The sequence below is a fragment of the Triplophysa dalaica genome, chromosome 16, assembly GCF_015846415.1.
Source record: "Triplophysa dalaica isolate WHDGS20190420 chromosome 16, ASM1584641v1, whole genome shotgun sequence".
In the NCBI taxonomy this organism is placed as follows: Eukaryota; Metazoa; Chordata; class Actinopteri; order Cypriniformes; family Nemacheilidae; genus Triplophysa; species Triplophysa dalaica.
Window position 1 is genome coordinate 5,455,795 of NC_079557.1, and position 16,552 is coordinate 5,472,346.

Consider the following 16,552-nt stretch of genomic DNA (forward strand, 5'->3'; position numbering starts at 1 on the left):
TACACATAAATATACCTCATGAATTTTCATCTCCATCCGAGCTGATTTTTTCGAGACAGAAAACACGGAACGCAAGAACAATGCCTTACTACGTTTGAATGTATCGGCATTTGTGTGTGGAAGTGATGGCTTTGCGCACAGAAACGTGGTTTGTCACACCTGAGGCAGCTTCAAACTAAACGTATTACACAACCAACCAATCAGCCAATTGACATACACATCCAAGAACGATCACTAACCCATTGGTTACGGAGAGCATTTTAACGGAAACCAGCTCTTGGCATCTCTTTATCACATTATTGTATTGTGAAACACATTTCTGTTGTGACTATGTAGCGAGCTATCCGAATTTTCATGCTCAAAGCCGTGAAGAAAAAAAAAATGACGAAAAGCCAGACCTTGCAGTGAGATACTGTAAATAAACGTTGGTGTTTACTGTATTTAATAACATTTATGACTGTTATCTCCTTACTTATAAGAAAAAAATGCTAATATTATATACTATGGGTAACTGTCATGTTACTTCACTGGCCTAACCGCGTCATGGCTGGCTGTTGTGGGGAAATTGTCGGGGGAATATTCAGATGGACTTACGTGCACTGCGTCTATATGCACTTTGATTTATCAGGGAAACTTTGTTAATGTTTTGTAAATGTTTAATATATGACACATGTATGTGCCATGCTAGTTTTTACATCGTCACAGAAATCCTGTATTTTATTTAACCAATGACCTATTTATTTATTTACCTGTTCATCTGAATATCCAATGGATTAATTGTTCTCAAAGTAATGAAGTGTTTAACCAAAGTTACTGTGAACTTGTACCTTTCAATACAGTTGATTTATTTTTCTGAAGAAGACAACTATATCTGTGTGTTTCAAGGGGGGTGGGAGTGCATTTCATTGTTAAGTTTCTGTCATGATCGACTGCAAAAGTAGGAAATAAAAAGTGTTATAAAAACGGTAAATGACGTTTTTTCTGGTGTGTTTCTTAACTTGTGGCTTTCCTTTCTGCTTGCTCCTCTGTAAAGGTGGGATTTGTTTGACTATTTAACATGACATTTTTATCATGAACCTTTTCAGCATAACTAGTGTACTGTATATCGACCCTCAGCCACTCACTCTTCAGTTGATATCGATGTAAACCCATATTGACTGACCGTTAATTTTGGTCAATTGTATTAAATGTTTTAGCTGTAGGCTAGACACCAATAAACAATTCTTTGAAATGGACACACAGACGAAACTACATTTCGTCGCTGTCCTTCCAAAACCTACGATGTCCGAATTTGCAGTTTTTCTGGATTTTTTTTTTTGTACTTCTTTTTGGTTAGATTTTCCAACACTCAGTGACAAACAAAAGGGTGACTATTAGGTGTGTAACAACATATCGAAGTGTCGCAATTCGCAATACAAAAACATACAGATATGATTCGTAGAGCTATTAAGATATGTGTCTCAAAGCTATGGCAATACATTTTTAAGTGAAATATGTTTTTTATGTTTCTATGGGAAAAATCTGTTATATTTTTCTGTGATGTTTTTTTAATAGTCTGACTAAATATGGTTGAATTCAACCTTGAATGTTGTAAATTCTTAAACAAAATAACATTTTTTTTTATATTTGGGTGTCAGATTTTCCCCCCAAATACCGTGACGCAATTTCAACCGTAAATCCTTATCATGTTTCGTATCCAATCCTGAGCTGAGCATATCGTTACACACCTTGTGACCAATAATACTGTTTTAATGGCAGAAAGTATGCTTACAAAATATGGAGATAGGAGGTTTCAGCATGATAGCAGCAATTTGACTGTAACTCATCCATTTAACATTCTTGTATTCTCCAATGTTCTTCCGCTCTTCACATCTGCATGGTCAGTTCATAACTTTAGTTTCTGCATTTATTTAGGTTTTATGTAGCAATGGACATGAAACATCTTACAGATTGCATGATGTACATGATTATATATCATGGACCATATATATTTATTTCAATCATTCTAAGCATTGTCTCGCTTGTCTTGCAGGATACCGTTGCTATGGCGACCGTTCTACGTTCTGTCGTATGAATGTGCTGCAGCAGTACTGCTCACTGCCAAGCTTCCAACGTTTGTGTTGTAAGTCATGCCGACCTGGGAGTTCCACAAAGACCTCGGCAACTACAAGTAAGCCGCTGTCCCCATCGACAAAACCTAACCAGGGAAGATCAACTTCCATCACAACCCGTGCTCCCACACGCACAGAGACCAGCACATCTTTTCAGAAAATCTCCACAAGTAATTTTCTGGGATCTAGACCAGAGAAAGATGTTACTTCAGTTGGCACGCCTTGGTTTTATAAGTCTGTGTCGACAAGTACTCCTGGATACACTGCAGCTCCTGATCACCAATACACCACAACTCGCATCCAAGTGCATGCTACTCTGGATCTCCTGTCAGATGAGAACACAACATATGTCATTCCCACATCAGATCCTACCACCGTCTGGTTTGCGAGGAGTGATATTCCACTTGTGGATGACAAAGAATTAATCATTTCAGACCTGCCGGATGTCAGCGCTCCCGTGACGTTCACTGCAGAGGTGGCAGTTACCACTACAACACCCACTCCAAAGAAAGTAACTTTGACAGTGGCAACATCTGGTACACCGCAGGAATCTTCGACTACAATAACAACGATTACAGAGTCAGCGAAGATGACCAGACGGCCAAAAAAGGTGGATGAAACAAGCGAAAGCAATGCCATTGATATACCATACCAAACAGTGCCATTCGACAACGAGTTTCATCAGAACAACATCATTTCCCGAAGAGGATTCGTGTTTCTGCATGAGAGAACGCGAAATAAACGCATCCAAGAACTTCTTGAGGAGAAGCGGAACCTTTTGATGCGGATGAAAAGGGCGCAGGGGATTTAAACCCCAGTTTCTCTTATAGAGATACATCTGAGGCTGTCAAAGGCTACGTCTGAATCCAGACACCTTCTTGGTGCTTGAGTCAAGAACTGGAAAATGGCCACAATATCCTCGCTCACACTCTTTTTAAAGTGCTGTAAGCTATTTTAGACAATACGCAAAGTTCTGCTAAACTCTACTAAATTAGATCCCTTTAAGCACACGCCATCTCACCAAAACTCTGCCTCCAAATGAAGTCATTAACCGGAAAGGCAAAATAATGTTTAATGAGGGTTTTTAAAATGGTCGGGTGTGAGTTCTCAGAACATCAATTTTAGTGATATCTGTCAGGTAGGACATTTCTGTGTGCTTTTTCCAAAGAAATGTGTTCTGCAACACCTATAAGTGGTATGGCAAACTGATTTTTGTGGAACAGAACCACTAGCTAATGTTTGCACAGTTGCTTTGAACCCCGGTCACGTCCATTCACAACATTTTACTGAAGTAATCTTTAGCATGAATGAGAGTAGGTTTCATTATAATTTGCACTAGTCTATCCTTCTCAAATTCTTTCACTCCAAATATGCTTAATGACAGACAAGAGGCACATACTGTTTTTTCTTAAAATGCATGAAAGTGTTGTAATATTCAGGTGTTACTAGTTTAACATGTACTTATGGCTACTGTATGTTTCAGCTGAAGATACATACATATAATAACAGTGTCTATTCATTCTAAATGGGTATGAAATGTGCTACCTTTGGTGGTGATGTGGCACATTAATACAGTACATTACCATCTTTCATTTGACTCCAGTAATAGAACTGCAGAGTAAAGCTCAAACTCAAACACTGCATCATTGTAGACTGACATTACATACAGTTAAAAAAGACATTTATCAGTCATTAAATTCTTGCAATCTCTCCTGACTTGAGTGTATCTATGATACAGAAACTGTGCCAATGTTATTTTTAAATGAGGAGTCAAATGATGTTGAAACCAAATTCAGGGATTCACCATACTTACACAAATTAGAGTTTTATGCTTTCGAAGTGTTTCTTTGCGGCATTATTCAATCTTTTGTTGAAAGTTTATCAAGCCAGATCAGATTTTTATTGTTGAGATATTGACATATTGTGAGAATCATCTACCCAGTCCTCAAAGTTCTAACCATTTACTTTTGTGAAAAGCAGAAAAAAATGTCAAAAACAGAAATAAATTGTTTGTTGCAAAAAGTACATTTTCAAAGCCTCATTTATTTCATCAGACGCACTTTAGTTATAATACAAAAGTCTGTGACCTTCTTATATAAGGGTCAATGATGTACTGTATAAAGATTCGACATACAATTTTAAATATATTATCGTTTTAATTAATTATAGATAGTAATATATATTGCAGTAATTTAAACGATAAGTCTTCACATAAACGCAGATTAAACTGTTAAATTAAGGGTTGTAATCATTTTCTTGATATGCTTACCATTTTTTTCACAAATCTTTAGTATTTAAAGTGTTTAAAAATTATTTTTAGTTCTGGTAAGGAATCATCTCATATTATTCTTCTATCATTTTTAAGGACTTTGTCAAAAAAATCATACTTCAGTCACAAAAATTATATATATTTAATACAATTATTGATATTATCGGTACCACATGATATGTCGTTAAACGTTACATATTTCAATATTTCAAGCATATTTACAAACAAATCCAGTTGGGTCTTTGATGTTAGGACACTGAGCTGAGTTTGGACCTTTTAAGGATTTGGAACAACTCCAACAAAGGCGAAACCTTTACTTCCAGCTGTAGCTACAGTATGTCATAAATGAGGAGCATCTCTAGCAATTTAATTCAGGAAATACTTCTGTATGAACAGTTGTGACCAATGTGTGCAAGGGTTAACCAGCCTATTGTATTTGTAAACGAAGAATATTTCATGAAATGGTTGATGATATATAGAATATACACAGAAGTAGTGTCAAGTGGTTCCACGCAAATATACTGAGTAGTCTCTACATTTAACAATTTTGTTGTATGCACAAAAGAAATTTAAGTAAAGTTGACAAACGTTTTTGAGTCCAAACCATTTAGATTGTACCAATAATTTTAAGTTAATTAAACTAAATATTTTTCCTTCTCAATGGTACTTTTTGTTGTCAAACATTAATTATATACAGACTTACTGCATGCAAAAACAGTGAGCAAATCAGATGAGCATCCCAGAACTGGCATCAGCACAGTTAATGCTCATTGAATGTTGCAATAGACATCATGGATGTGCTTAAACCTCCAAGCACATGCACCACTCTTAACAATGGTAACCTTGAAACTCAAAAATACAACAAATTCTTTTAAACTCTTTTTAAACGCAGTCTTACGCAAAGCATGCTGGGAAATCAAAATCCCCCTAAACCAGCCGTGTTGTATTAACTTGTTTATATTAAGTAAACTCAACTTTAGGTCCAATATAATAGAGTTTTGCGTTTAACCAACAATGTTAAGTTGACCAGACAGTACAATTTTTGTCTATAACTAAAATGGTTAACTGAGGTTAATGTAGTTACTTGCATTCTTTTTGTACTGTGAACAAGGATGGGTTAAGTAAAACTAACAACAGGGTCAGTTCATTGTAGTTGAGAGTGTAGTTCTTATTAATTTAGAGCACAACACTTACAAAAATGATTGTGGCATCATTCTTTCGGATCGCATGAAGTCCGTAAGTCCTTTAGAAAGAGCTGAGCCAATGACAAGAGTGGAAATTAGAGCTGCGCCTCTGCTGGGTCTTTGCTCCTCACTTCCTTCTCTTCATTAACCTTCATCCCCAGCAGGAGAGAGTGAATGTCTGGACGGATCAGCCATCACATAACTCCCATGCTGTCCCTACAGACTAATGTTCTAACAAAGCAGGAAGCCATCAGAGGAGCGTGATCTCAAGTAGGGTGTTGAAGACTTGTTTAACATATTAATGTGCCCTTTCAGTGATGTGAACTGAATTCGATTGTACTTGTATATTCTTGTAGCCAATGAAATATAGACCCAAAGTCATAAATTGTTCTTGGTTGAAATGAGAGTCATTTGTGAAGTGGATTGTCGTATATTTTACTGTTTTGCTTTCTGAAGTGGCAATTCTACACAGTCAGATACAACTGGAGGTGAGTCTGACATTCAGATGTACGTGATGAGAATGGATCGCAGGTGAATGTAAGCCATCTGTGCCTCCAGCAGATGGAGTTATTTTACAATAGAACAAACATCAACACCTTCTGTCAGACAGGTGAGGTCTGTTCTGTCTGTTTAAATAATGCTGCAGAGCAAGATGTTTTCTTTTATTGCATTATGGTTTTAAATAAATAATTTGTGAATTTAAATCTATTAACATTTTATTGATTCCAGAAGTGTTTGAGTGTGCATGCTGTTATACAGACCCATGTAGTGTGAGGCTTCTTGCTGTGAAGTGTCTTTAAAACCGGAATGCAGCAACATTTACAGCAGACATTTTGAATAGATCGTATCTTATCTTTGCTTTATGGAAGCAAACTTTTCAGAAGTTTTGTAACGTTTTGATTCAAGGATGTGAGGAGCAATTTTAACAACAGCAAGACTGTTTCTGAAGTTTGGTAAGAGAAAATTGCATCTTAATCATCTTAAAACTTTCCACTGTTTCTTTAAAAAATGCTCTATAGAATTAAGGAGCTGTTCTTAATTAAAAGTATGGGCGGATAAAATATTTTATGAATGGCAAATAATTCCTCCCCAATGAATTACATTTGTCAAATGTATGGCCTAGTTTAATGTTGTTAATGTAAACAGATTTCTCAAGACGTTGAAAAGGGCTTGTAAAGATACGTAAAGCCTATCTTCATGACAATTATTTTATTAGGAAATCAAAATCCATATTAAAATTATTGAGGCTAAAATGACGACACAAGAATTAATTGAATCTCTCATTTAGAAGCATCCATATTTGGCTATGTTCAGGCATTAGGCCTATTATATAATTGGCAGGATTACACATTGATTTATTATTAGGATTACAGAAAGCTGGCGCTGTCCAGACACCAAAGAGAGCACAACTGTTTCGTGACTAATTGTATTTGTTGAATCTGGCTGGCCATCTGTTCTGCAAATACCTGTGTGTGTGTGTGTGTGTGTGTGTGTGTGTGTGTGCGTGTGTGTGCATGTGTGTGCGTGTGTGTGTGTGTGTGGGAATGAGGTGGTCTGATCCAGAATCAGAAATCACAATCAGACATAACTTTATTGAATTTGTCATATTAAGGAAAATCTCCCCGTCATCCCTTAGTATTCTTTTGGTGATTATAAGTAGAAAAGCAGCATCATATTTTTATTATTCACTTGTTCCGATGGTCACATGTCTAACTGCAACATAACATGAATCTCAAGGTCTAAAACGGCTGAAAGACTTTCATAGGTTTGTCACCAGAAAAATTCTTGGTTTGTCCTTCAAGATGTTCAGGTGGGTAACCTGAAAGATTACCCAGGTTTTTTTAAATATAATGTGACCTTGGATCACAAAACCATCACGGGTACATTTGTAGTAGTACCCAACAAAACATTGTATTAGTCAAAATGATAGATTTTTCTTTAATGCTCAAAATCATAAGGATATAAAGATCATGTTCCATGAAGATATTTTGTAAATTTCCTCTCGTAAATATATCAAAACTGTTTGTGAACAGCAAAATCGTGAAGATGAATGGCCGGAAACACGACTTAACTTCACTCGCTGCTGCCCGCTCTTTGGGAATTACCCACTAATGTTTGCTATACATGTTAGAATTTCGGTTTTCGGGTTCATCTACTCAATGGAAAGCTTATAATTCAGCTTTTAGATTATGTATAAATCTTAATTTGAAGCAATTGAGCCCGACTGGTTTTGTTGTCCAGGGTCACAAATAATTAAGAATGATTCCTTTATGCTCAATCATGTTTATATAAACTGGTCATATATATCCTTTCTAATATTTAGCTCCGTGATTAAGTTTTTTATTCAAGTATTATAATAGGACAAATGGACATATTCTCTGCATTTACTGTGAAATTACTGAATCTAAACAAAAAGGCTTATTTTAGAGGGAGATTTCAAACGGCACTTATGTCTTTTACATCTGAACTCTCTATATACATTTACATTTAAGCATTTGGCAGACACTTTTATCCAAAGCAACTTACATTGCTTTATCCTATACATTTTACATAGGTATTTGCAATCCCCTGGGATCGAACCCACAACCTTGCGTTGTTAACACAATGCTCTTACCACTGAGCTGCAGGAAGGCTCTATATAGCTCTGAGGTATAAATGTTTGTTGATTGAATATTTTTACGGATGCAACCACTTTGTGACAACTTCCAAAACTTAAAATATAGAATTTTCTCAACAATATATTATATATATTTTGAGATTAAAATGATTGATACACACCTGGAATGTTGGAGCTCAGACAGCATTCACTTGGTGGTGATCTGAGAAGCCATTCAGCAGCCAGCGTGATAAACAGAAGTACTTTAGCTGCCAGAATTCATAACTGATTAAATCTAATAAAGTGAAACTGATGCGGTGAAGACAGACTATACAGAATTTCTGCGAAAGCTTATCCTTTCTTTGGCATTGCAGATGTGCCAACCATAAGCTTCCTGTATACATACACTCAGTGCTTACAAATAGAAACAAATTTCGTATCATTTTGCTCTATTGGTGAGATTTTTTTGTCCTCTCAGCTGTGACAAATAATGCCACAATTTCTGTTAAATCCTTCTCACATGCTCAAATACAAATATGATATGCTATAAATATGAAGCTGAGAATATTATGCTTGCCTTGCCTTGAATAATATATAACTAATTCAAGCTACACCTTGAGATATTTCTCTCTTTCATTCACTGATTTTGTATATATATCTCTGTAACAAATACTACCATAGGACACAAACTTTCATTTTCAAGAATCTTGTAAGGTATTTTTATTGAAAGCAACTCGAATTGCATTAAAGGTCGCATCACAGGTGTTGGAACAATATAGGGCTGAGGAAAGTGTTTACAGAACATTGGTTTTTGGATGATTTATTTCTGTACCTGTTATGGTACAAAAGTCAAATGAGTGATAAGTTTAGAAAACCATATCCAATACTGATATTGGCACAGATACAATTGTTTAACCAAAATGACTTTTCCTTTTCAGGAATCTTTTGAGGTTTATGAAAAGAAGCTGCAGCTGAGGTTCTGATGTTGAAGCAAACACCTTATCTAGAATAAACAGACCCGGTCCTGAAGATTTGGCCGCCATGTGTACTTGAAAGGGCTTCTCCACTTTACTTTCTTCAAACACTGTTACTGCAGAACTACAGTACAGAGGGACCATAGAGACATGAGACAATAAAGATGGTCTTTTTTTTAAGACTGCACTTTGATTTAATATTGGTATCCTTCAATATTCCTTTGGAGAAACAAAAATAGACAAACCCATAGGCTGTATTCTCTTTTAGAAGAATTTACTGTAATAGGAAATGTTTGACGTCATAGTGAAATCTCACACTTTTGATTTCTGTGTCTGAGCAAATCTACAATTTTAGACATTGCTGAGGGGAGAGAAGCAAGAGTACTGAGGTCTTTATTCCTAGAGAAAAATCTGAGAATAAGAGAATAAAAGCAAAGGTCTCTATTTGCTCTCTATCTTATCTCATTGTGGTTAAGGAGAACCAAAAAGTATTGATAATAATAAAAATATTATAAATATATTTATATATATATATATATATATATATATATAATCATTTATTTAATAAAGCGCCTTTCAGGCTCAAGGACGCTGTACAATCGATTCACAATATCGAAATAGATAATTTTATAATCAGTTAAATGGACAGTTAATAGTCAATCGATTAACAAATCATAAACAGAGATTTCACTATCAATTTGACATTTAATGGGCGGTAGGCATTTGCCCAGTCCAGGGATGGCATTCCTGCAGTTGTATATCATGACGCAATAATGTACAGTGAACAGAGATACATGACAGGGGATAAGTTACCATTAAAAAAGATGTTTGTTTATTTTTTTCTTTCCTCTTGCTGTGAATAATGTTTTGTTCAGGGTGTTTATTGATACCTTGGTAAAACCATCTCAGGCTTTGGTTTTGAGAAGAGAATGAGCACATATCTTCTGACAGTGGTGCGTTGGTTTTTCTGAAGCCAGTAGACCTGTTTTACATAGTGTAATGATTCGAGACCTCACATTTATTGAAATAATGAATAAACAAACAAATAGACAGACCACTCCAGATGTTGGGCGCTGATGGGACTGTGGGTCTCTTTGAATTAGAAGTAATAATAACATGGAGGTCTTTGATATCAGGGACTCTTATGTACCTGCTTGATAAAGACTGGCGGCAGCTATTTCACAGCCCTGCGTTTGTCTGGGTGATGCATTAGGAAACTTTGTGTCAGGACTCATTCTCTCCTGCAGATGTGCAAGTACTGTACCATAGTACTTTTAGTCTGTTTCTATCTAGTGATCTAACTGTATGTGGGTGAATGCTTGCCCATGTTGATTGAGTTCTGTTATGTTTCTGTATACATGTAGTCAATATTGTAAAAGATGTACTGCCAGTACAACACGGAGTACCACAAACCCTATCTCTAAATTCACTGTAAACCACAGCTCCATGAGCCTGTAGTGCAGCGGTTGTCAAGCAGAACAGATGTGGTGGCCCAGGAATACTGATGACTGAACTAGAATCCTATAATCAACTGATTTTTTTAAAGTAAGAATTAAATATAATAAAACACCCTGGCATTAATGGTAAATGAAAGTTTAAAATTTGTTTAATAGATATGTGTTCATTTTTTCACAATGGCGAAGTCAGTGTGGTTTGTATGAGTTATTATAGTTTGGCTTTTAGTTTGATGATAGTTTTTTTCATATTTGATTTTTCGATTTTTAGTTAGCCAATTTTGGTTACATGTTTCATAATCTGTTATGAGATTTTGTGTTTATTATTTATGTGTTTATTTTGTTAAACAAGATAAATTAAAATTATTTACCTTTTTATTATTATAATTGTAGTTATAATTATTATAATTAAACTTATTTCAGTTTATTTCTGAGGCAACTTTTACATTTTTCATTTAAGGTTTTCCCAAAACATATAGGCTAATCTTTTAATTGATCAGATAAACAGAAACGTTTTTAACATTTAAATTTTAGTAAACTATAATAACCATGGTCCGTATCAATGATCGAAGGTCTGCTCCGGTTAGGCCTGCATGGGTGGTGATTCTTGTTAGTGTTCTTAACAGAAAGCCTATAGTTCTCTAATGTCCTTCAATTCTCTGCATTATCTGCCTTAAATGTATCATTCTTCACGATAAAAACATATCGAATCTCGTTGATATCTGCAGCTTTGTCCTCGGAAACCGGAAATAAGGGCATGACGTATTGAGTGGCTCATATCCCTTATAAAATAGCTAATATTAGGGACAACCACTAGATTATTTTGATTGGTCAGAAAGTCCAGAACGATGTCATAAAAACTGTTGATTCATTTTGGTGGAAATGAGAGACTGTAAGTTTTGAAAGCTTCTGTCACTTACACTTGTAAAGACTCGTTTACAGTTATCCTTAAGTCTAACACATTCGTACTAAGTGCTCAAGAACATCCGTTTTGATTTCATGGGGACTTTAAGAAACAAGGCAGTTGAGATGCGCATTCATTAATAAGTTCATGATCTGGGCAGTACTTAAAAGAGTAGTTCACCTTCAAAATGAAAGTTCTGTCGTCATTTACTCCCCCACTTGTCGTTTTACACCTGTATGACTTTCTTTCTTCCGCAGAACACAAAAGATATTTTGAATAATGTTGGTAACAGCTCCCCATTCACTTGCATTGGTTAGAATAGAAGTAAATGGGGTGCTGTGCTGTTCTTTTACCAACATTTTTCAAAATATCGTCTGTGTTTTGTAGAAGAAAGAAAATCAGTTTAATTTTGAAGGTGAACTACTCCTTTATTCTAAAGTAAGGTTATTTGGTTTCACAAGGTTTGTCCTGTTCCACTCGGCATATCCATTTGTGTCTATAAAGAGTCGTGTGGATGTTTTGTTTCACCACTCAACATCCACACACTTAATTTAAACGGCTATTTGGTCTTATAACTAAACTGTCAGAACCACTGATAAAATTTCAAACGAATTGGGCCGTAAAACGGAAGCTTCACGCATTGTACAGATTTGATATTGAACAACGCCGTTTGTCATTAGCTTCAGATAATGTTGCTGAATTCTAATTTGTTTGTTTTTGTGCAAATGATGTAACCTCATTTCCCATAACCTCAAACTGACCTTCACTGCTAGTTGCTACTGAGAAATCCATTTGCACACCCATAACAACATCACTTCAACACATCTGTGCTGGAGATCCAAAACACTTCACCATTATTGAGTAGGTAAAGAGCCTAGTCTTGCTTTTCTTCGAAGGTGATACGTTTAAATGTTTTTCAGGATTTTCTATTTTGGTTTGAAGTTACTTTGAGGTCAATTACATTTACATGAGTTTTGAAGAGCTTTTTAAAGAGGTGTCAACGTGTCGATGCTCTTTCTTGGTGCTAGTCAAACTAAGATCGCTAAGTAAAATGCCCTATTTCTATATCATGTACAGTATATCATGTGTATATTTTATTTGACTTGTATTGTCTCATTGGTTGTTGACCTGTTTTAATCCCTATTACAATATGCTGTTTTAGACCATGACTATAATATGTTTTATTGATGGATAGGAACCTTTTTTGTTTTATTTTAAACAAGATTGATAAGATTGTGTTAATATATTGATATACTGCTGGGAACAGGTGGTGACTCGTGCCTCTGGAAATATTTCAATATCAAAAGCTAAAGAGATGATCTTAAGCTTGTCATGCCGTGGTGGATTGTCTAGAGGTTTGTGAGTTCTCTCATGCCAAAATCGTATATGTTGCATATATACTTTACTTGTGGATGTCCATGAGATTTCCATTTTTTTGTGTGATTTACTGTTTTCTACAAAAAATAATTCTTTGAAATGTAAAGAACGTTCTGTAAAAGTGTCTTGACATCTTTAATATTAACCGGGTAAGCCCATGCCAAAGATGGAAATCAATGTTTAGGAAGCAAACTCATAATGTTATATATAATAAATAGAAATATATTAATAATAGAACTATATTAAAATTATTAAATTCAGTAGAATAAATGCACATGTTACCTACTTTTCTCTTCCTCGATCATGTTCCTAATCTCATACTTAGATTTTAAGACTTTAGCCTGTATTTCACAGACAGGGTGACATTTAGAGATCTGTCTGAATGTAGAGTGTAGCTGTGTGTAACTTCCTGGTGCCGAAATCCGGGGTTCCTAAACTTTTTAGCCCGCAAACCCCAAAATTAAAGAGCCGGTGACTCGAGACCCCCACTATCCTCGGATGTGGTTAAAGTATACAAACGTTGCGCGCAAATGCGCACATGCACCTATTCTACCCAAACGTGCACAATGACAACACCAAAGAGCAAAGTCTAACATAATATTACTTTATAGTTATTTACTCATTTATTTATGTATTGTTATACATAAACTATGAACTATTACTACAGATGGTTGAATTTCATCAAACTGATTTGAGTGCTGATGGATGTGCCTCATTTCGGACGATGGCCCATCTGACAGCGCGCGTCCTCCTCCGCTTGCCTCCCTGCGTTGTCTTCACTCGATATTAATCAACGTTTCATTTCGACGAATAAGAATATCCTAAACTTAAAGCCTAAAAAATGAATATGCATGCACATGGGAATGTTTAACGTGGTGCTGTTAATGGACGTGCTGCTCCTAAGCTAATGCGGTTGGTTTGTTGTTAATGTGACGTAATCCCCTCAGGCATCATAATCAAGGGAGAGGAAATTCCTAATTCCTAATACCTCCATTTATTTGCCTGATTTTATTTTTAACTTAAATCATATTTTTATATTTTGTTACACTTATTGATTAGATACTCTATTTGTAATAATAAAAGGTGAATTCCGGGTATCATCTTCTCACCCCGCCCTTGCGGCCTTGCAACCTCCAATTTTGGAAACCCTGGTCTAAAGGATCATTCCAGGTGTCTGATGCACAGATAGTGAGATGACGTTCAGCTCTGCTACTGCGGCTCTGCATGGTCTCGGTATTTGATCATTCTGTCTATTAGCAAACTTTTATTCTATTAGCACACTTATGTATAAGCAGTTGGTGCAAAAAACAATTAAGGCAATAACTTGTTCACCAATTTTGTGTCAATGACTTTATTTGACCAAAATCGTGTCTCCAGTTTTCTGCTCTCACCCCTCCAGGCCTGCATCAGGGCAACTTAATGAATTTGCTTGACCCCCCGGCACTTCGCCATGCACACGCGCATACCCATCCTCGACTGCGCTACCAATTACCCGATCTAACATTAAACAAGCACAGTGAAATCCCCCACCGCTTTCAAGCCGGGCACGACTTTCTGCAGCGATGAAGATTGAGAGAGCAGGAAACAGAAGAACTGGGACAGTCACTGTCTGGTGGATGCTTACATCACCGAACATCCTCCTGAGGAGAAACCAGACACTTTCTGTCTCTTTAAACTTCCACTCTCACAGACCCTGAAAGCCCCCGTGTGGGTTGTCACGTGGTTCCACCCGTATGCTCCTTGTCGTCCGCTCAAGAGGAATAAATAATCGCGGATCTGTCAAATCTCTCCGCAGTGCGGAGGCTTCGGCTGCAGTTCCCAGGACCTGATGTCTCATCCGTGGCCTTGTTTTCTCAGGACAGGTGCCCTGGGGTCGGTGCATTAACAATATTAGATCAAATTCAGAGAACCCAGATGGGGGCTCACAGCTACATGTACAAACATCACGGCAGGTAATACAAGTTACATCGAGTGCAGAAGTTGATTCTGATGAGAAACGAGTGGAACGTCTCGCACAGCTGTAACTGAACTGATAAGAGGAAACGCAAACTCAGATATTTAACATATATATTAAACGAAATTACTGTAACTTAGTCTTCAGAGGAGACCATTTTTGACCAGACAGCTTATTATATAAAATCAGTGCGATTTTCAGAGTAGCCATGTTTTGTGCTGTTCGCATTAATGTTGTATTTTGAGTTTTCTGTGTTTGCAAGCATTATATCAGTCTTAAATATTTCATAATATTGTTGTAGATGTTTTTTCTGTGGGTGGTTAAGACGGTGGGTGGGTGATATTTTTGAAGTGCTCTTACGTGCATAAAATCTTTATGAATACAATACAAAGAAATAGAAGGCTTTTCCATGCAGACAGAGATTTTTTGTGCTTAAAAGAAGAAGTTTCGGGGCAGTAGCCTACCATTTTCAAAATACAACTGAAATATTAGTTTCCTTCCAGCTCTCAACATTTCAAGAATCGGTAGGTTTGTTCAGTTTTCTACTAAAAAGAAACACCTAATCATCTAACCTGACAGACACAAGCATTAAAAGCATACATCTTCTGCCTCAAAAGGTTCTTGTATTAAATCACAAGTGGACTTTGATGCTGCTGGCCTAATGAACGATTGATTTACTCTTTCGAAAAGTATGTGCATGAGACTCGGAACAGATGGTAACACTGCTGCGTTATTGATATGGACGCTGCACAAAAACCTCAGAGACTTCATTCAAAACAGCTTTGAGCATATTAGTGGTGGTTTGCTTTGAAAGCTTGACTTTCTTAGTGTCACACAATATAGACTCGTTCTTGTAAGCTGCTATAAAAGAAAGTCCCTGTCAACAACGTAGATGTAAATGCAAATGAGATTCCAAATACAAAAGAGGATGGTTGAATAAAAGGGCAGACAAGAAAAATTCAATAACATTCAAAGGGAACTGCAGCAATAATAAAAGGTGACAAATATTAAATGATAAAGAATGCATTTTAATGAGCAGATTGTCATAATGGACAGATATGAACCGCAATTCTGCAAACCAATTCCCTATTAAATGTCATTATCACACACTAATTATTGTTTATAAGATGAATTACTATCCAAGTCTCGATATTGATGTGCCTTGGGAACAGAGAATGTAAATACTATTTATTAATCTTGCAGAATGACTGTGATTGCTAATTTGTAATACAAGGGACAGAAAAATGGGTCTTGTGTAAGGACACTGGCAGTATGAAATAGTTTGCAATGGCTGGAGCTATGGTAAAGGTTAATACAATGAGACTTAATCATCCGCTAGAAGGTAAATGAAATCAGATAAGATTGTAATGTTAGACACCTCTATAAACTGCCTTAAGGGAAGAGCTCCTGATGGAGATGTGAACCCACAGCAGACTTACAGAAAAACACCCTTCTGTGTGAGGAGATTCAATAAATGACACTTGGAGAAGCTTGGAGCTGTTTCTAATTGCACAGAGAAAAATAAATTTAGCTGGAGCCTTGCCATTAGTGTCAGATGTCAGTTTAAGTCTTTGCTAAACTGATCAAGTTTGTCTTCTAGCGGGATGAAAGAGATTCATCAGTTGTTAGCGTTTATGTATGTGCATAACTTCACGCATGATATCCAGCAAATTTCAATTGTTTTACTAAAGCATGCCCATAAAAATAATACATTTCAAGCTTCATTTGA

At 36.2% G+C, this 16,552-nt stretch overlaps 1 protein-coding gene across 4 annotated transcripts in view; it reads left to right on the forward strand.

Annotated features, from left to right (window-relative positions):
• LOC130438375 (A disintegrin and metalloproteinase with thrombospondin motifs 2-like) overlaps window positions 1-4,133 on the forward strand; it is a 106,754-nt gene extending 102,621 nt beyond the window's left edge. For all 4 annotated transcript variants that reach the window (XM_056770267.1, XM_056770269.1, XM_056770268.1 and 1 more), the window contains one exon: window positions 2,033-4,133. In XM_056770267.1, the coding sequence (XP_056626245.1) occupies window positions 2,033-2,922 (890 nt within the window). In that variant the 3' untranslated portion in view covers window positions 2,923-4,133. The remainder of the gene's footprint in view (window positions 1-2,032) is intronic.
• The last annotated feature ends 12,419 nt before the right edge of the window (window positions 4,134-16,552 follow it).